The sequence below is a fragment of the Haemaphysalis longicornis genome, unplaced genomic scaffold (assembly GCF_048455015.1).
Source record: "Haemaphysalis longicornis isolate Haplotype H1 unplaced genomic scaffold, Haemaphysalis longicornis Haplotype H1 scaffold_8, whole genome shotgun sequence".
Lineage (NCBI taxonomy): Eukaryota > Metazoa > Arthropoda > Arachnida > Ixodida > Ixodidae > Haemaphysalis > Haemaphysalis longicornis.
In genome coordinates, this window is record NW_027526445.1 from 121,613,155 (window position 1) to 121,634,654 (window position 21,500).

At 45.3% G+C, this 21,500-nt stretch overlaps 1 protein-coding gene across 2 annotated transcripts in view; it reads right to left on the reverse strand.

Moving 5' to 3' along the window:
* LOC144150025 (uncharacterized) overlaps positions 1–21,500 on the reverse strand; it is a 39,796-nt gene that overhangs the window by 3,063 nt on the left and 15,233 nt on the right. For both annotated transcript variants that reach the window (XM_077681810.1, XM_077681809.1), the window contains exons 3-5: positions 8,279–8,303; positions 5,894–5,935; positions 1,168–1,439 (exon numbers count right to left, since the gene is read on the reverse strand). In XM_077681810.1, the coding sequence (XP_077537936.1) occupies positions 1,168–1,439; positions 5,894–5,935; positions 8,279–8,303 (339 nt within the window). The remainder of the gene's footprint in view (positions 1–1,167; positions 1,440–5,893; positions 5,936–8,278; positions 8,304–21,500) is intronic.

Sequence of the window (21,500 nt, forward strand, 5' to 3'; positions counted from 1 at the left end):
AAACCGCGTTGCCGCGATAATTTTAGCGCGGTTTTGACACAATGACTAGCTTCGGCGGCGAGCGAGCAACCGAACATGGCGGCGCCAGCGTTACGTGTCTCTACCCTGTACGGCGGATGCGTGAATGAAGGTACTCTAGCCTGCAGAGCGGTCGGTTCCCGTGATGTCACTTGGGACCACGAAAACGCACGATTGAGCGGGAAAATCAAAATTTTAACCTAAATTGTTTAATTTCTCAGTGAATAAAGCACCGTTTGTATACGGACAAGCGCTGGGGGCACTATAAAACACGAAATCTTTCGAATAAAACCAACTTGCATTTTCTCTTCATGGCTCCTTTAACATATCTCACTTCGCGTTCTACCCCATACTTTGGTACCTATGTAGAACAAAATAAACAATATGCAGCCAAGACGAACGTTCTAAGTCCGATTTAGGCGCACTTAACAAATCCCTGCAGGCAGTCAAAATAAATCCGGAGACGTCTACCACGGTGCGACTCATAGCCCGGGTTTAGCTTCGGCGTGCTAAACCCTATACAGTCGAACCTTGTTATAACGAACACTGATATAGCGAATTATCGGCTATAGCGAACTAAATACGAACTTGGGTTGGTCGCGCTTTATTTCAATGAAACTTATTCTTTTATAGCGAAACTGAAACCATGAGGGCCGCGCGTGGTATCGCATATTACAAAAAAAAAATATTTCACCAGGAGGCTGAGCAGCTACATGGAAAAAGCGCCGTCGTCCGAAACTTCAAAAGTATAAAGACCTTTTTGGTCACAGACACTGTGGAAAACTTCATCCTGCTCAGTGCTGTGAGCAGCCACCAGGCAAAGATAACATCCTTCATCAAATAAATAAGGACGATGGAATTGTCAAGTGAACTTTGTTCTGTTGTAATTCAACGTACTTATGTTACGTACTAAAGCTTGAAATGCAGCAGGGAGAAAGGTAAGGGTTACCTTGTTTGTAGCGGGTTCGAAGCATAAAATATACATTTTTGTATCAAGTATTTTTGCGCGATCCAGATTGTCGATTTGTTAGAGGCGATTTGTACCTCTACTGTTACAACAAATATCGGATATAACGAACTAATTTGCTGTCCCGAGACGGCTTCGTTATAACGAGGTTCCACTGTAATCTGAAATTTTAAACACCTTGCCTGGATTCGAGCGATGGCTTTCGAGCCTCTTGAGTTCTTCCTCGAATTCTCGCTGCCTTTTGGCGCGCCGCTCTGCGCTCAGCCGCTCTTCCTCTTGCATCTTTTGAAGCAATTCTTGGTGTGCTCGTGCCGACTGGTCCTTGGTTTCTCGGACCTTTTCTAATGTGGCGTCATGAATTTCGCTGATTTCCAGCACGTTCTTGTCCACGTCACAAAGCGTCTCCTCGTATACTTGCTCCCTTTTAGCATGTTCTTCTTTTAACTTGGTATTCCTGAGGCAAGAAAAATAAATTCGTGAAACATATTAATCTATACAACACGAGAAATTGGTAGAAGCTCAGAAAATTGCGTAGCAATGCGCAGCATTCTTCCACCACTTGTTTCCATTGTGAATTTTACGCCTACACTTGGCTATCAGTAGCGAAATGTGTTTTGTTGCTTTATTGTTTGCAATGTTACTGTTGTTTCCTTTTCCAGGTGGTTAAGCCTATGCAACGATGGAGCGTAGCTGTCTTTACCTCCCTGCATGATAGGGTATTTTTGTGTGGATGCAAGGCGAAGTGCTAGGTTAATCTGTTTTTGCAGCATTGTCCATCGTGGTTGCGTAGTTGTTTTCTTCTTTAATTTTTGTTCACTTTTGTCTTCGTCTCATTTTTGTTTCATTTCTATTCATTTTTCATTTTTGTCTGCGTTTCATTTGGTCTTCGTATTTTTTAAAAATATTCAAGACGCATATTTTTTATTTCATTAAAATTCACATTTATATTTTTTTATGGTTGCTATTTTTTGCTTTTACTGAATTTTGCGTTGCACTAATTATCTGAATTTTTGCCATTATAACGATTACGTGTGTTATCTCCGATAATGACGTATTTAAGTGCAAAAGTAGAGCGTTACACGTTATCCGTTTTCGTTCATTTTGTTTTTCCACGTTCTTTTCCGGGCTTTTAATCTTAGTATCTGCTTTATGGAGGAGATGTATTAGGTGCATATTTTTGAATTTCGGAGAACATGTTTGTAAAATTGTTATGTTTTTCTATTTTTCTCTATTTTTTTTTGTTCTAAAAATTCTGTTCGTCCAGTTATACCCATTTACGCTGTTACAAAGACTACGTATGGTCCTTCCGCCAATTCGGCATTTTTGTGCACATGCAGGGAAATACATGGTAGGCCTCCTACAGGAATTTTTAATTCCTCTTTTCACGCTGACTTTCCAATTTCCTTTTAGTTTTTTTTTTTTTTTTTGGGGGGGGGGGGGGTTGGGGGGTTTGAGCTGTACAAGGTGCATATTTTTAAGTTTGCTGGTTAATTTATGCAACATTTGTAGTTTTTCATTTTCGCATTTTCTTCCTTTTTTCAAAATTTCGTTTGACGGATTCTCTCGATTTACGATATTGTTATGATGTGTTACTTCCGTCAGTTATGCATTTTTGTGCAAGTGCAGGGTGTTACACGGTTTAAGCTCTAGGTGCACTCGCAAGGAATGCTACGCATTAAAAGTGACCGCTTATTTGCTTTGAATCACTGCAGATATTGGTACGAAATACCGCTTCCGCTGGTTCAGCGTCCTCTTTTCTAGTTTTCCTACCACTCATGCTCTTACGCTCCCTCTCTCCTGACATTCCTTTACCCTTTCGCCTTCACTACCCAACTTATACGTAATATTACCTTCCTCATCCCATCCTCTCTCCGATTATATACCTCCCAACTTCCACTCCTCTCTTATCCAACTCCAACAGCTCTCTCTGTCAAACTCTTCTCCGCCTCCACCCTCGAATTCTCCTCCTCTCTGGCCCCTATAATTTCACCTTTTACATTCTACTTGGAACCTCAAGCTCCATCTTTCTACTTTCTTTTCTCTTCCCCATCATGGTTTACTTTTCTTCACTTCATTATATTTCTCTCACTCGATTTTACTGTCATCCCCCTCTACCACCCCTCCTCCCCCTTACATGTTCCACTTAGTTCAACTCGTCCGGCAAATCAACACTATCTTTTCTCCTCTACTCTACCCGGCTTCACCTGGTAGACATTTTTCATCCTCCTTTGCCTCGAGTCTTGTCACTCCCGCTGCCTTTGACCCCTTCGCTACACTCGACTTCTTCCATAATCCCATGATCATCGCCAAAACACCTCTCCCTTTTCTGAAGGTAATATCCCCATTTCCAATCATGCTCCTTCTTCCAACTTCCCTGCTTGAGAGGAATACTCTCCCCACCGTGGCCTTACGGCTCCTCTTTTCTCGCGTCTTATTTTCCTTCTCCGTCCTCTCCTTCCCCTTCTACACTGACCTTCCCCTCACGAATCACTTACCCACCGAATCGCAGTGGTTCAGCAGCCCATTAGCGACCAGATTCACCAGTAATATTACTGGATGTTTTGAATGGCAGTAGACAGGCAAATATTTTGATTTCTATAAAATAGCGAACGCGAAGCGATTATTCGGGGTTCAGTTAAGGTGCTGCGCCTGCTTTCTCCGGGCTAAATTTTCATTAACATAATAAAAAACCACCAACAAATTTATCATAAATTATTATATGACGATTACCAGTCGTTATTAATGTTTCGATGCATTCACCATTGAACAACTACTTTGCTCTGGGATATGCCCTTCAATGGTAAGCCATGATGATGATTATGTTAGTTTATACACGAATGGACATGACGAATACCGCCATTTCCCTGCAACAGGGACTGCTGTAAAATCTTGTTACTGCCTAATTCGATACGAGTTTGTTTCCGTGTTTCACGCAGCCAGATTTTCGTTTAGGGCACGTAGAAAACGGGAAGGGTTGGAAAGTAAAAGGGGCGAGAAACGTTTAATCGCATTAGCTCATAAAGGGGAACGATGTGGATGGTGTACTTTGATACCTGTGAAAATTCGCCCCTTCAGAAAGGTTGAGAGTGGAAGTTGCGTAAACATCGCACATTTTAAGGGCACTGCTGTTTAAGCTTTTAGTTCCGCCTTGCGGCGTTACCAGAAAACAGACCAGCCGATTGCACGCTAGCCTGCGCCTCGTGAGGAGCTCCCGGCGTCGTCCAGGCTTGCGCGTGGGCTCCCGCCACGTGAGGCGTTCGAAAAATATACCATGAAAAAAAAACGGGCCTTCCCTTCTGACGTGAAACCTGGGGAGGGGCGAAGCATGCAGTGTATCAGTGTATTAAAAGATTTTAAGTGTCTTTCTTGCCGCACGGCGCGCGCTGATTGGGCGCCGTAGAAGCGTCGGAGGGAGAAGCGATGACACGCTTGCTGAGGCGGTCGCGTCCTCCATTGCGTTGAACTGGATTTAAGAAATTTGTATGGCCCATGTGCCACACATTGGTGTACCGGCAGGGGTCAACGCAAGCGAAGTGCAATGCCCGCGCCTCGCCCGGGTGCTTGTCCTTGGAGAGGAACGAGGCCTCGGCACTAGGTAAGTAAGCCTGTCCTTGCGTCGACCGACCACGCGACCCGATCAGGCCTAGCGACGACATCCGGTGGGTGTGTGAGAGCAACACATATTATAACCCGTCTACAAAGATCTTCTGCTTGTGCTTGACGATTGCTGAAGCGGAGGGGGGAGCGTACCATAAGTCTTTAAATCAGGTTAGTTTATTTTGAACCGGTTTTCATCTAATATACACTTGTTTTTGGACTAATTTTTGTTTTGGACCAAAATACGGGCAAAAAAGGGCGGCCTCCAAACATGGTGTTTCCGGCTTCTGTAGAGGTGACGTCAGGGCCTCTCCTAAACTCTTCTTTCCTCCATGGCCTTACCGCCTTTCCCCGTATTGGCGCAGCGCCTCTTTTGCGCACCTTTGGTGATAGTGGAGGCCGTGCACAAACGTGAAGACGAACACGCCGCTGGCGAGGCACGCACCACTCCCCCTCTCCCCCCCCCCCTCCCCCCTCCTGCGCTCGTCGCATGCTGAAATCATCTGTACTGTTCTTCCAGTGTGGGATATCAAGGGAAGCTATGATAAGCGGTACAACATTGACCACCTGAAAGTGTCACCATCATATTTAGTTCTCGTTTTTCTTCACTGACTCAACGCTGATACATCTTTTCAGAGCTCCCATAAGCAAAGTGGTACTTTTGCAGTGTTAAATGTTCTTTGGCTAATTTAGGTACATGCGCAAGCACTTATATAGTGCGAAAACGTCTGGCATCCTTGTGAGCAAACATTTGTAGTTACCTACAAGTCATGTTTGCATAAGGTTCTTTCAAGGAACATTTTTGATAAATGAATCTGTCTGAAATAGCATTGCGACCCAGTCCTGCCAGAAGCAGAAAAAATTAATAACGAAAATACGACGGCGAGGATGGATCTGAACATATTACGTACAAGGTAGAAGAGGATGTGAGCTCAACAGTAACGAAGCGTTAATTAGGACTTTGTAAATTTTAAGTAAACGCGCCTGCGATTTTCAATTGCTAGTATAATCTAGGGGAAGTACAATGCATGCAATTCCGTTGCAATTACGAGAAGGCTGATTCTTGCGTATAACAGGGAATAGAATGTTACGGATTTTATATCAATCAAACATACATAGGTTTTTATGAATCCGAGAATTGGCATTACTGCCAGCACGTTAAACTCTGACCATCGGTGTAGTTTACCTTTACAAATTCTGAGCATAAAATATGGAATAATTTTAAATACAACAAACTTGAAACTCAGTATACGAAAGGCATTACGCATGCTTAAAGCGCTTAAAAATACAATGTATGCAAATCATACTTACAGTTCCTCATAAGCAACTTTCGCGCCATCCAATTCTTCTTTCCTGTGGTGGCCCATCACGTTGTAAGTAGAAAGGAAAGGGGAATAAGTTTCGGATCAAAAACGGCGCACAACAAGCCAAGACACGCACACGACCAAGGTTCAACTCGCAGCCCGTGTTTATTAAATATGTATACCCCCGCGCATACAGAAAAACAAGAACATCGCCGTAGCACTTTTTCTGGCGCCCCAGCTCATATCATGAAAGCAAGCATTGGGCCACGCTTGTATCGACAAGTGGCTAACATGCATATACCAGGATAAGAAGCATGCTGGTGAGCTGTCACACGCGCTATGAAAAAAACTGCAGTCATATATACTCAAGGCCACGGGTGGTTTATCAATTATCACACGAAAAAGAAATTTAGAAAACGAATCAGTTACGTGTTCCATCATTTGAAATCTCTGTCTTCCAGCTGGTGCTATAATCAGCCCCGCCGCCAGGTTAAACAGTGCAAGTAAATGAGTGAAGTACGTACTGAGAAAGGTTTCTGCAAAGCGGTAGCTCAGGGTCTCAAGAGTTCAAGAACGGCCGGACTAGCTGAACTTGCAGACGCGGCTGCCACTGGGACATTTTATGTCAATTTGCCTTGTTAGTCAAGACGCGTGGCCATCGTCATCATCATGGCCTACTCCTAACTAACCGCCGCATGGCCCTCTTCGCGTGAGATACATCGGCGGGTCATCCGGGTCCTCATTCATCGCTGGACGCATGGGCTTATCAGCATTTCCGAACTCCAGATGTGACATTCGTAAACGCGAACAATCTAGCTTGATGGTGGGAAAAACTCTTCCCGTTAAGTAGAAACCGCTACACGGTGCAAATATAGCTGCATGCCTTGACGACAAAACTAACACAGCTCGCGAATTTACCAAAGCTATATAGGCGCATTATAGTTGGGTACAGCCTACTAGAAACGTCAAGGAGAGAAATACTAGAAACGTCAAGGAGGGAGCTCATCTTTTTTTGTGCGCATATGCGGCGAAATCCCACTCCTAAGCTCTCATTGGCGTTCTAGTCTCGTGGCTTCCATTTTGTGTGCGTTGAACGAGTCCATTTAATGTCCATTTTGCGTTCATTGTCAATTATGATGAGGTACACGAAGAACAAGGGACTCGGTGATGGCACTCGTGTACGGTGGGTACCATAAAAGTAATCCAACAAGTACATTGTCGGTTAGTTGCTCACTACACAGTGAAGATTGAACAGCGCACATTTTCACGCAAAGATGAACAGCTTGTGTTGTGTACTTCTCTGCTTCGCCGTTTTCTCAAGACGTGCACTGTTCAACCTTCATCACCTAGAAAGGCTTACTCGCCAGTTAGGAGCTCCTAGTAAGGTGCACTCTCACGAGGATACAAAAGTTCCCCCTCACCCCGTGTTGTTGCGGCACTGGCTACTACCCCAAAGCATAGGATACAAATACACTCCTCCAAATTCACCAAAAATAAGAGCGGAGTACTGCCGCCCCGATAGCTGAATCGGTACAAAACCGGACGCGTAACCCGAAAATTGTGAGTTCTGGTCCCATCGGGAAAACATGTTTTTCTCCACTTTCTTTCACACAATTTAAAATTTCTATTCCCACATTAAAGCGCGAGGAACTACATTCGCTAAATTCTCCTTTACATTAATACTGTAGGCCATGGCTGCCGTTTCTTTGCCGGAGGCGAAATGCAAAATCTCCCGTGTGTTAGAGATTTCGGCGCACATTAAAGATACCCACCAGTGGGTCAAAATTAATCCGCCGCCATCCACTGCGGAGCTCCTAATCGCCTGTGAAAAGTCGGCTCGTCAAACCCCACAATCATTCAATCAATCAATCTATTTTCTTCCTACGCAGATATAACGAGGCCCTCGCTCTAAAACTTGATGAGCTACATGTGTAGCGAGCACCTCTGCTCCGGCGGTCTTCTGCAAAACTGAGAGAGAACAAGTGGGTCAACCGGTGTGTTTGAAGCTGAGCTGAATTGAGCTGGTAACGTATTAAGGGCCAAAAACATGTGCGCAGAACGGTACCTTTCAGCCTGCATTTCCCCACCTCCAAAACCGGTGCCTTAGCTTTCATGCGCCTTGCTCACCACTGCCAAAGCGCTTTCTAGAGAGTGAGAACGCTTGCAGAAACGCGTCGCTCTCAGAACTAATGTTTGGCCCTTTACTCCGTGTAATGTATCTGGCCACCATTATCTAACTGCACCGACCAATAGTGTCAAAGGATTTTTTTATACTTCTGAGTTCAGTTGATGCCTATTAGCGATATATTACGTGTTGCAGGCAACAACAGATTGCTCCGCATCAGTAATCCAAACAGGAAGATCCAACGCAATAAACCGGTCGGCAGCTTACCTGACTCCTTGTGGGTGGAACACATCTGCGCAGAAAAAAGAAATTATCAGGGCAGAAGCTAAAGTTATTGTACGGTACAAATCTACCAAGATATCTAAGCACTTTTTATCGGGTAATGAATACGAACGTACTTATACTTAATTTAATGGTTTTTGAAGTTGTTATTTGATAAATGTTTGCTCTTGGACCTGCATGGTCACCACAAACCCGAGGCGTTCGAACCCCATTGCGGAGCTTCAGAATTTACTGCGACGACTTCTCTCTGCGACACCCTGAAGGCGCACCATGGAGGAAAAAAAGCCTCGGGGAAGCCCCGCTAGCCACCGGCGCATTAGGAGAAGCGTGTGGAAGGTCACGTGGTTTCTTGGTGCTCTCAGTGCTCTCAGGAAGTCACTCGCAACCCCACTTTCAACTGCGGTGAAAGCCGGCCCGCAGAGGAGCTCCGTCATGGCATGACCCAGCCGATATATAATGGTATACGCAGGCTGAGACGGAGCATAGGACCGTGAAATGAGAAAAGGCGGGTGGGTGATGGAGGTGGTGGCTGTGCGCGAAATACAAGCAAAAAGGACGCACGCTAAAATGACGCCTCCGGATGCACCAGAGGTAACACCACGGCCTCTCCAGAGGGGCATATCACGTTCTAGTGCAAAACACAATTTGACTGTATTTGAATTTTAGAGCCCAAATTAGAGCCATTAGGTGATGTGTAATGCATATTGGTGCTGCCCGCATCAGTTTACTTGAGTGATTGCATAGTAAGCTCACTCAAAGAGTGATGCATTACATAAAGTTTTGATCACTCTGGATGCCTGGCCATTTCGAGAAAATTGTCTGTTGTAAGTTGCGAAAATTCTAAAAAGTTTCAGTTACTTCAAAAGTTCAGAGGTAATTCGAAATTTACCCTGAGGAAAAAATTGACACAACGAAGACTGTAGAATAGAAAATGTTGTTTAATCAAAGAAGCCGAATTCGAACTTGGCAAAGCAGATTCACCCCAAAATTCTGATGCGCAAGACATTTTTTTGAAGCTCGCTCCAAATTTTCTATAAAAAATTCCAGTGTGTGAGCATCCTGTTGCACTTAAGTGGAAGATCCACAGCTGGTTTCAAATCATAGGGTAAGCGAGGCCATCCTCCTACAAGAGATTCTGCTTGAGATAGTGGCATGGAATTTCGACAGCCGACTTTTCCATCCAAGAAGTCACGTGAATCAAAAACAATTAGGACCAAGCGTAAGTGAGCGCGTACATGTCAGCCCCAATCACGGTCGTGATTTTTCGTTGTGATCGTTAGCTCTGCCGACAGTTTGTGCTCTTTTTGTGGGTTTCACTTATTCTTTCTTTCTTTTTTCATTACGTAAGGGGAAACAACCTGCACATCATAACACTAAACGTTAAAAGGTTTAGTTCCATCGTGACGCAGAAAGAGGTTGTCGCGCTTGCATGATCCCTAGGTTGCGACATACTGTGCCTGCAAGAAACCAATTTCTTTTCTTTGCTTTATGCCCTCTCATTTAACAGACGATTTAATGTACCGTGTTTTTTTTTTTTCATACGCTACTGTTCGGCGTGCAGGTGAGGGCATTGTTGCGTTCAATCGCCTCCTCCTTCGCGACCATCATGCGTCACTTGGTGGGCTTTCACCTATTGTGGCCTTCAATTGCACCTTCTACTCATTTCAGCTGCATATACTGTGTGTTTATGTCCCCGCGCAGCCTGACAGGTGAAACGATTTTTTTCGAGACCTTGATGTTTTCTTTCTTGATGCGTGGCACGTAATTTTCCTGGGGGACTTAAACTGTGTGCTGCACACGAACTGTGACGTCGAGCGTCCTGAGGACGGGCAATCCGCCAAGTACGCAAGGGAGCTGAGACGTCTTGTGCAGAAATTTCCACTAAACAACGTTAGTTTTCCACTAAATTTCCACTAAACAACTACAAAACACAACACATGCATGAACGTAGTGCCTTGGCATATCGTCCAGTAGACTGGACAGTGCATATGTGTCACCTGGACTTCTTGTACACGTACAGCGTGTTACACACGTACACCCTGACCGCGTGTTCGACCCACGTGTCTTATCACCTGCCAAATGCGTTGATGCTTTGGTTCCCTGGCTTTTCGTACGCACCGCTAACACCTTGGAAATTAGACATGCGCATTCTTCATAACACGAAGTCGCGCAAAAGTTTCGTGCTCGCGTTACAGGCCTCACTATTTGGTACGAATGTGATTTGATGGAATTCGCTTAAAAAAGCCATGAAGAGAAAACACAAGTTTGGTTCATTCAAAATATTGTCTCGTTAGAATCATACTGACACCACTTTTAACGTAAACTTCGCTCAAATAAGCTACATAATTAGGAACAACGGGAATGGTCATGCGACCCACCAGCTCATTTCCCGCAACAGAACCTATGATGTCACATGAGCTAAGCTCTGCGATTGGCGGAGGCTGGCAGAAGCAGACGAAAATTAGGTAGAGCTTACAAACTAGACGAACGAGCAATTTGCGCTTAAATTTAGGGCACATTCTTTACAAAGCAATAAGAATGATGGGACAAACAGTGGAAGTTACGAAAGCACATGTAAACATAGAAGTACTGATGCGTTCTGCTGTTCGTACTGCGCACAGCATGCTTGGTTTAGCTGCACAGCACTACGGGGCATGGGGTTGTCTCAGACGACACTGGCCGATTGACGCAAGCAACGGTGTCTTACGTGAGCCCATTTGTCGAGCGAGCACTGTTTCAGGGAACGAATATTTTCTCCCAGAACAAAAACAAGCCAGGTTTAAATGCGGGCAAAAACAAACCAAACGCTTGCCACGGTATAGTGGCGCCATCTAGGTTAGGGAACGTAAAGAAACGCGGGAACAAACCAACACCGCTGTACAGGGTGGAGACAACCTTTGAACGGTCCCGTGCCGCCGCAATTGGGCCAACGGGCTCAACGCGTTATTCTTTTCGTTTCCCACGAGACCTAGCAACGCGAAACAGACAATATGATTCAAACTTCTTCAGTAAACCGCGTTGCGGCGATAATTTTAGCGCGGTTTTGACACAATGACTTGCTTCGGCGGCGAGCGAGCAACCGAAAATAACGGCGCCAGCGTATACGTGTCTCTACCCTGTACGGCGGATGCGTGAATGAAGGTGTTCTAGGCTGCAGAGCGGTCGGTTCCTGTGATGTCATTTGGGACCACGAAAACGCACGATTGAGCGGGAAAATCGAAATTTTAACCTAAATTGTTTAATTTCTCAGTGAATAAAGCACCGTTTGTATCCGGGCAAGCGCTGGGGGCACTGTAAAACACGAAATCTTTCGAATAAAACCAACTTGCATTTTCTCTTCATGGCCCCTTTAAAATAACAATGGCACTTGCATCGCAGTGTAAACAGCTGTAGTCTGTGCCGTCAGTTTTCGCAGGAACTTAATGATACTTGGGCGAAAATTCGCATTGCCCTTCGAGCTAAAGCGAAAGCTACTGTAATTAGCGCTTGGCTGCAAGAGCTGCTTGATCGGTATCAGTGTTGGCGTCGTGCATCATCCCATCCGGCTGCAGTCTGGCGATGCAGTCAGAATCCATGGTAATACACGGGAGTTTTGCGCTATGCGCGTCAAACAATGTTTTATCCTATCGGAAGATCAAGATTTACACCTGACCCCCGCCGTCGAGGCGGGTAAGAGTAGGCAATATCCCGACCTTTGTAGCTTACTTAATGAGACTGGAACAGTATCTTTCCCGTGCAAGTGAAAAAACTACCACCTCCCCTCGCGGGAACCCCTGTGCAGATGTGACGCATAGGGGGTTCACGTTGCAGCGTTGGACAGCGGAGGAACGGCGCTGGAACGATGGAGCGGAGCGGCTCAGGCACCGCGTTTTATAGCGCGCATAACGGTGAGGGGTGAGAAGACGCGCCGGCGCCAGTGCGTCTGCCGCGGCTATGACGCAACACAATCCACTTTAATCCAATCCAATTCAATCCAAGCCAAGCCAAGCCAAGCCAATCCAATGCCCCTCGCGAGAGAGTGTTCGCTATCGGAGAGGAGAGGGGGTGAGCGGCGGAGAGCGCAGCTGGCGCAGCGAGGAGAATGGGAGAGGGGCGGACGCCGACGACGCCGGATGCAGGGACAAGGCGGGTGAATGAGATGCGGTCGCATCTAATAGTTCGTTTGGTCTCAGCCCTTGCTTTCAGAGTTCACGAAGGTGCCCCCAGAGTGCTATCCTTAGCTTGCGCTTGCACCGACCATTAGTGAAGTCAAGGAGGTTCTGCAGAGCATGAAGCGCGGCCCCGCACCTCGATCTGATTGTCTGCGTGAAGAAATCTGCCTGGACTTTGGTGATTTAATCGAACCACACCTAAAGAATGTGCCTTCGCAGTGCTTTTTACACAATGAATTTCCCGAGTCATTTCATGTCGGACGCATCGTCTTAATTCCAAAGAACGGTATTACGCCCCCTAACATAGAGTTGTGGCGGTCTCTCTCCTTAAGAGAGATTACATTTTTTGCGGTGCTCAATGTCCCAAGCATGCGATCATTGATGGCGTCCTTAGTTGCCTGTCACCAAGCCTGTTCTTTTTCCGGCCGCAACATAGACAGCCTGTCGTGTGGTAAACATGACACCATTAAAGGGACACTGAAGTGAATTTGTCAAGCTCCCGTTTTTGCTTGCACTGCGTAGACTGGCTCAAATTAGCACACTTGTCATCGTTTATCCGGTTGACAAATCGGTAATTATTTTACAAAGCGCGAAAGAAGAAAAACTACCATGCGCGGTTTGCGGCGGCCGCACCAACTAAGGCTGTGACGTTGAGAGGAGGGGGCACCGTGATTGGACGATGCCCAAGGTTAGCAATCAAACAAGTTTCGGTTTCGGTTTCGGTTCTGTAAAACACAACCAATGGCGTTGTTGGATGGACATTTTTCAATATCTCAGTAATCATCGTACCGCGCTTCTGCCATGTTGTCGGCTGTAAGATGCATAAAATAAGCCTCCCAGGACGGCTTGGAATCGTAGCATTCACTAGCCGAGGCCTAGGCCGTGCATGAACGCCCTCCGCGTCCCCGCAGACGCTCAAATGCCATGCGCTTTTCCCATATATTTGGAGCTTGCCTCACTCATGCCTGTATCGTAAAAAGCAGTGTTCGCACCAGGCCAAGGGCCTGTTGATTCTGGCCTGTGCCCACTGCCCGCAAGCAGTCGGTGCTTATGGCAACAGCACGCCAACGAGAACTCGCTAGCGCGCCAGTGCCAGCCTGCGCGCGTTCTGTGAACTAGTTCGTAGAGCAATGAACGTTGCGGCCCAAAAAAAGGTGAACTCAGTATAGAAAACATCGGCGGAAAAAGAAAAAGTTAACTTATAAAAAAAGCATGTACCCGCGGGGATTCGAACTTGTGACTAGCAAAACACTTGCGCTGACATACCTAGCGCTCCAAACCACTCGGCCGCGGGCGAGCGCTGCCGAGCTTGGAAATATAAGGTATATAATGTATAACCAGTTTACACTTATTTAGTTTTAGCATTCCAAGCAGCTTAGGTGACTATTTGTTGTTTTGCGCTCGTGCAGTAAGCATCCCCCAAGTTTCCACAATATCTCACGTCTAGCAATTGCATTTCTTAGACGGAAAAGCGTTCGCAGATGCGTAGTCGTGCTGCTGGCCGTTGTGCTTGTTCGCCCAGCGCAAAAAAGTGCTTCCCGCACCCTAGTTTTACGCTGTACGGTAAAAATATCAGTTGATTTTATTTCCTTAGTACCTATATTGCCTTCGCTGACTTTTCTCCCGCCTTCAAGAGGCCTTACTGGCGTACCAGTCAGCGAAGCGTCGGATGTGCGCTTGTGCCGCGCTTGTGTGAAGCGACCTTGACTTGGAGCTAGATACAGTGTACAAACTAACCAAGTAAAGAAAGGCACATTCTTCTATTCACAAACGTGTCCTGGCTTCGTTTCAACTGAGCGAACGAATCGCGACGACCCAACGGCGGCCGGCGGACGAAACGCTGGGCCGACTGACTCTGTCTGAAGGCCGGGGAGCCGTGCAGTAGGGCAGCCAATTGCGAACTAGGCTCCTCCCGACGTCACACGAAAACGCCACAGAAAATGGGCGAGCGTAAAGAGAGGAGGACAGCATTTTCGAATTAATTTTTCTACTAAATAGAATCGCGTAAACGCGCCCAGAGTGGTCGAAACATGGCCTGGGGACTCCGGACTACAATTTGCGCTAGTAATCCCGCAAAGTTTACATATCACTTTTCAGTGTCCCTTTAAATATACGTGAGTACGCCATGCTTCAAGGATGGCAGTTTTTTTAACAAAGAAAAAGCATTTGATCACCTCGAACATGAGCACCTATTTGGTACGTTTAAAGCGTTCGGATGTCCAGATTTCTTTGTATTTCTGCTACGTAGCATGTACAGAAGCATCAACAGCACTCATAGGCGGAACTTCAGCCGGTTGCCGCCACCAACATCAGGACTTCGATCGATTCTCTTTGACGCATTTCCTCAGCAGATAATGTTGTCTCTCTCTCTTTCTCTCTCTCTCTCTCTCTCTCTCTCTCTCTCTCTCTCTATATATATATATATATATATATATATATATATATATATATATATATATATATATATATATATATATATATATATATAGCGAATCACAATACGACATGAATGAGGGGCTCCTTGAAAATAGGACAAAAATAAAATTTGGCAGTCAAGAAAGCCTCAGAAAGCAAAGAGGGGAGGGTATGGTAGGTCATTGAAAACGATAAAGATTTTGGAAAGGAACTGGAGAAAAAATTCCCGCCAGGTGGGATCCGAACCCACTATCTCAAGAATACCGGTCGGGTGCGATAACTATACGCTACCGGCGGGGCTATTTTTTCCCCTCCACTTTCTGGGGTATTTATGTCAATGTAATTTTTTCCTGTGGTTGAGGGTGGTAGCCAGCCCCACTCCGACTTCTCGGGGTGAAGGGGACCTTCTCTGTAACGCACGGGCCGTGAATCGAGTGTCTACGACATGTCGAGAGTGGTCGACCAGCGTTGAACCCTCTTAATCTTCCTATGGCACCAAGACTGCCAGAACAGAGAACTTCGCTATGCATGTAGCGAATCAGAATAGGAAATGAAGGGCTTGTTGAAAATATGACAGAAATAAAGTTTGGCAGTCAAGAAAACCTCGGAAAGCAAAGGGGAAGGATATGGTAGGTCATTGAAACAGACAAAGAATTTTTAAAGAAAGAAAGTGTAGAAAAAATGCCCGCCGGTGATATCCGAACCCACGACCTCTAGAATACCGGTCTGGTGCGATATATATGCATATATATATATATATATATATACATATATAGCATAGACCGTACAAAGTTCTCTATTACGTTACCCGTGGCCTGCGGCAAGGGTGCCGGCTATCGCCTGTTCTTTTTGTTCTAGCCAGAGAGTCTTTTTTGCGGGCGGTATTGAGACACCCAAATATCAAAGGCCTTCCCCTCTCAGTCAGTGATACGGTAAAAGTCTCCGCTTACGCTGATGATGTAGCACGATATGTTCCCAATGAGATAGTTTGCGACATTCCTTAAAGGTTTTCCATAAATATGGCACCTGGTCTGGAGCGCTATTGAATTTATCGAAATGCGAGTACCTGTCCATCGGATCCTCTATATCTTCATATCCACCTATTTCCCCATACAGCTACGGTCTAATATAAGCATTCTTGGAATAGAATACAACAACTCTGAGGTATCGAATGGCATGTGGCAAGTGATTCCCACAGGATTTAATTGGAATGTCTAGAACGCAGAGAGAGAAAGAGAGAGAGGTTAGTTTATTTGATGCCTGAGATAAGTTCTGAAGGGTCGACGACTTGGACGGTATCCCCCCTCAGCCGTCAGTCAGAATTCCTTGTATCCTCGTGGCGGCTTCGGCCATCCAGACGGCTGTGAGTTGTTGCTCCACTATGGAGCTGAGCAGAACGGTCTCATATTTATTGTTCTACAGTTTTAATTTTGTATCTGGTAAGTGTATTCATATCGGACTTGCTATTATAGGTGGTCGTATTTTTTTGAAGCTCATGGCAGGACCAGATCTTGTGGAAAGGCTTGCGTTCGGGCTAGTTGGTACTCCATAACGTTCATCTTAAGCGCAGAAAAAACAGGGACACAGTAGAAAAGGACAAGCGCTTGTCCTTGTCTACTGTGTCCCTGTTTTTTTCTGCGCTTAAGATGAACGTTACAGATCTTGTGGTGTAGGTCAGCTCTGCTGTTGCACAAAGTACAGAGCCTTGAGTAAAGGTCTGGGTTGCAGCTGTTGAGGGAAACAGGGCTTGATAAAGTGTTTGTCTGCAACAGCCGCCAAGGGTGTGGTGGGCCGGTGGAAATTTGCATCTGGATAACCTGTAGTGATTTATTATATCCCTGTATGTGACTAGCCTGTCTTTGTGTGATCTAATAGTGTGGGCTTCTCCTTGGCCTTCCTTTGCTGTCTGGTGTGGGTATGATGATGGTTAGAGTGGTGTCGCAGCTGACACAGCTCGGCTGGCACAGTTTTGATTTTTCATTATTCGAGAGACGTTATCTAGTACAGTCGCTATTTTGTGGAAAGTTGTGGTGTGCATGCGAGGCTACTCGACCAACTTCAAAGGTGATAATTAGCATTCAATATCTGATGTCCCTTTTTTATGGGGAGGTATGATAGCACTGGCATGTCGACCAGTCCTTGGACAACCACGGAATCACGGGGGTCTCGCATTCGCCTTTGCATCTGTCTTTTGTCCTTCGCTTTCGGTGCGGTGTTTGCTGAGAATACTTCAAGGAGACGCTTGCCCCGCACGTGTTTTGTCAAAGTATTTCCTCGGTACGCAGCAGCTTGTACTCATGCCTGGGGTAGCTCTGAACCACGGGTCACAGGCTGAATGCGTGCCGGCGTTCTAAAGGTATGTGTAGCTTTTTATAGGCAGTTGTCATCGGTATAACCAAGAGGAAATATTTTGGAAGGCCGCGTTGTTGACATCATGACCGCTGTTTGAGTACCACTAGTTCCCTCTTCCCGCGACAAATAAATGAGTTACAACTTGCTTCGCATTCCCCTTCCTTCTTACCAGGTCACTTGTGAGATTTCATGTGGCGCCTGCAATGGAGTGTTCACTCAACACATGATAGACTCCGGAGCTGTGATGTTACGCGCAGCTCAGTGTGCCTCGATTTCCCATTCATAAAAAATAACAAACATGTGGAACAAAAATGCTCGCGTCGTGGCACGGTCATTCGGGCATTGAGATGTGAGCGGTTGAAAAAAAAAGCATTACAAAAAACAGGTTCTCTTTCCGTTTTTTTTTTTCAACCAGGGTAATATTTAAACAAACAGCGTCCCGAGAAAAGTTGTGTTGCAACCTATCTGCAGTAGGAGGAGCGATTTCTGAAATCAATGCCTTGAAGTCAAATCGCGCGCAGATCTTCAAGCCAAAGCATTGCTGGGACATGTGCGACGCAGCATGTAACAATTATATTCTTTTCAGTGTTAACGGAAAAATTTATCGGGCACGTAAGTCTCTTAAGTCATTTGAAGATGAAAACCAGCGATTATTGAAGACCTCTTCAATGTTGCATCGTGTTTGCGGTACCGTAGTGTTCACCTGCCATGCGGCACGCTTTCGGATAATTGTTTTTCCCCCTGGCACGGTGCAGGTTTAGGGCTGCAGTTACCACTCTTCGCTGTGGCTCTTTAGGACCCGCGTTCATATAAAATTCAAACCCAAAATAGTTTCTATGTATATTTGGTTTCATTACTATAGTCGCAAGAAACTATTGTCACTTTTCGCGTTTAATGAGGCATCTAACAATTTTGCCTAAAGAAGTACGTCGAAGTTTTTGTTAATCGGTGCAGAATTGTCTATTTTTCCAATTTTTCATATTTTTCTGATAAGAAAAACCACAGAAAAAGCCTGTTTCTCATACGCCCTTCAAATTTTACGGAAACTTACCATCTCTATTCTGGCGTGTTTTGCACCACTGATTTCGAGGCCTGGGAATTGGGAGATATATAAACGGAAGGTAATGTCCCAGAGGCCCCTTTGCGTGCCTGATTATAGCGACGGGTGCTTTTGCACTGTAGCGAAACCGCTACGAAGAAGTCCCGAGTGGTTACCGTCCTTGGGCTGTGTGGCCTATTGTAAGGCGCATGCGGCGGCAAGTTTTGTCTTTCCTGTTGTGGGAGCTGCTTTTTCTTGGAGAGGACGAGCTTCACGTGCCCTTTTTATTTCTGTACTTACACGAAGGGCGGCGTATCCCTAGCTGTCAAACCAGTGTGGCACGGCTGAATCTCTGTTTCATTGTTTTTAATGTATATTTCAACCCTTTTAGTTTCAGTTACAGCCTATATATGTGGTTGTATAGATATATGCAATGCAATTCCCCCTAGTGTACACAGTTTACGCGATTGTGCTATCCATTGTGTCTGTATATACCTGTAGGCATACGACATGAATGTTTTGTTTCCTGTATTTGTACTGTAAGGCTTTGTGTGTAGTGCTAAATAAACTTTTTTCTAAAAGACACACCTCTCCTGTGCATATTATGGCCTAGCTGTAGCTTCAGCACGTAAAACACCAATTTGAATTTTTTCAGTTACCTTTCGCCGAACTTCACCCTTCGTGCAATATTAAACAAGCATTTTTCAATGTGTCACTTTATGTTATATAGAGGTTCTTTTGTAGACAAACTGAACTGAAATTTCTCCCGTTAGTATAAAATATATTATTGAATCATATTCTCGTCATAGCTAAGATGCATGACGACGTTCCGGTAGGTCCTGAGCAAACACACGTGCATATCACTCTTGTATCGTGTAGAAAGAATCTTGAGCTTTTATACCAATTCTTACGTTCCTGTTCGCATCTTCAAATTTAAATTAAATTCAGTAATTTCATTCCGTCTAGCACTTTTAGCTGCTTAGAATTTTAAGTTCCCTCAGTATATTTTCGCATCTCGTCTTCTAACTCCATATGAAGTTCATCTGCCAAACTAAGGTAGAACTCATACCTTGTACCACAGAAGCATTTTCTATTTCTGCAGTAATTTTGTAAAGTGCTCTTGATACACCTCTTAGGAACCTCTTAACGTTCAGTTTATAAACCTGTATAATGGCTAGTTCTCATTTGAGTGGTATTGTATCTTGTGATGTATAACTTGCGATCCCTGAACACACATATATGGAGCCTACTGCTTTTTATGGCGACTGATGTTTCTTACCCTTTGGTCTATCATGCATACATAGGGTCGAAGGTTTTAACATCACAATTTGCCCCGGAGAGCTTGCAAGCATGTTCCTGGTCATACTGCCAACTGACTGAAAACATCGACCCACTATGTAAAAGGGGTAACTGAGGAAAAGAGGAGTGTGACGGAGGGGAGTGGACAGTGGAAGTGGATAGCGAAAGTAAGGGAAAACAGGGGGGAATTGATGAGCAGCCCGGTGAAAGTAGTGTAGCCACTGTGGGATAAGGAAAGTAAGAGTGTGATGGGAATCGAGAAGTTGAGGATGTTACATCTGGGAAGGCGTCCCAGGACCAAGCTCCGTCGTGTAGTGGTAGCATGGTGGACGAGCGGTGAGCATAACCTGCCTTCATATTGACGAACAGACCCGCGAACAAACTTAACTGATTTACTGAATTGCAAAATGAACAGTGACGGTACGGGAACGGCACCCTTGCGGGATTACATGTCTCGAGCGGAGTTACGCCACATTCCAAGGCTGCCGGCGTACTGAACTTGCGCCGGAGGGAAGCTCCTTTTATAAACACAGGCGCTAACGATCAACACGCCCCAGCGGGCTGCGCTCGACAAGAAAGGAAGCAATGCACAAAACGTATGTCACGTGATGCATCCGCAGCGCCGGAGCATGCTGCTGCCTGAAAGAGGGAGGGAATGGAAGAGTTTCTAGCAGCTCAGGGGGCCTCAGGGGGACTTCATAAATTCACGGTGGATTTGCCATGTTTGTATGCGCAAGCAAACCGTATGCAATCCGTGACGTATGCACGTATAGCTATGACGACATGCAGTGTAACTTGACGCTCATATTATATAACATCACAACTAACCTTTCATATATTGTGCATAAAAGATATAAAAACACTTGGCCTGTATTTTAAAAACACAAAGCGGCAGCTGAGGCTGCAAAAAAACACATTTTAAAGGTTAAAATTGGCAGCAACACGACAAACCGATGAAGTAACGTTGACCAAAAGTGAGTGAAAGGCGCGTGTTAAGATAAGTAACATCACATAATTTTTTCGCCATATGTATTTGTGTATTTTCGTGTTTAGTGACACAGCTAAGCTCTCTGCTCCAATGCAAGTTTTGTTGCGTTATCACCTTCCCGGCCGTCACAGCAGCCATGCTATCATCTGCTGCCTGTTACGTTGCAAGTTTATGGCGTGACCGCAAAAAAAAAAAACACGACCATGACCATTGGTTGTAGGACGCGATAAAAACAGCGAAACGCTACTCTTGATAACGGCAGAGCGTACTGATGCCGCCCATTCACTCATTCGGCAAGCTAGAACTTAATCAGCGTAGTAGTGAATAAACCAGTCAATTTTTTTGTTATTGTTTTCTTTGATTATGTGACCTAGCAGCTTATTAGTAGTAGTGTGGACAAATAGCATGCGTTGGGTTAGTTGTAATAGAGAGGCTCGCGCAGCCCTCTTATGTTGGTGTTACAGCAAACAAATATTTAATATTTTATTGCCAAACACAAAAAGAAAATACGGGACTTTATTTTTATGCTCCGTTAGCGCTGACTTAGAAACAGTCAAATGCATTGTTTTGTTTGCTAGAAAACAGCTTTAAACCGCGTGTCGTGTGAAACTGCGCCTGCTGAGAATTCAGCGGAAGTTCGCGGCGCCGAATGACCGCCAAATCTTTGGCCTTATTTTGCGGCGACGGCCGGCGTCAATTGCACGCTGTTACGTAACAGTACGTTTCATTTACACAACATGGAGTTTACAACGTGCGACGTAAAATTTCCTGTCAACTGTTTGTATTAGGGCACGTCTTCTCAGCCAATCACAAAGAGGGCGTGACTTACAAGTCATATTGTCGTTGAATAGCAAAGACAGGACTACGTTGTCATGCCGGTTGCCTTTCGTCTAGTTTTTAATTTCCGGCCGAAAATGATGCGCTTTCTGTAGAGAATTAAAGCAAGCTTTAAAACTGGGGCTA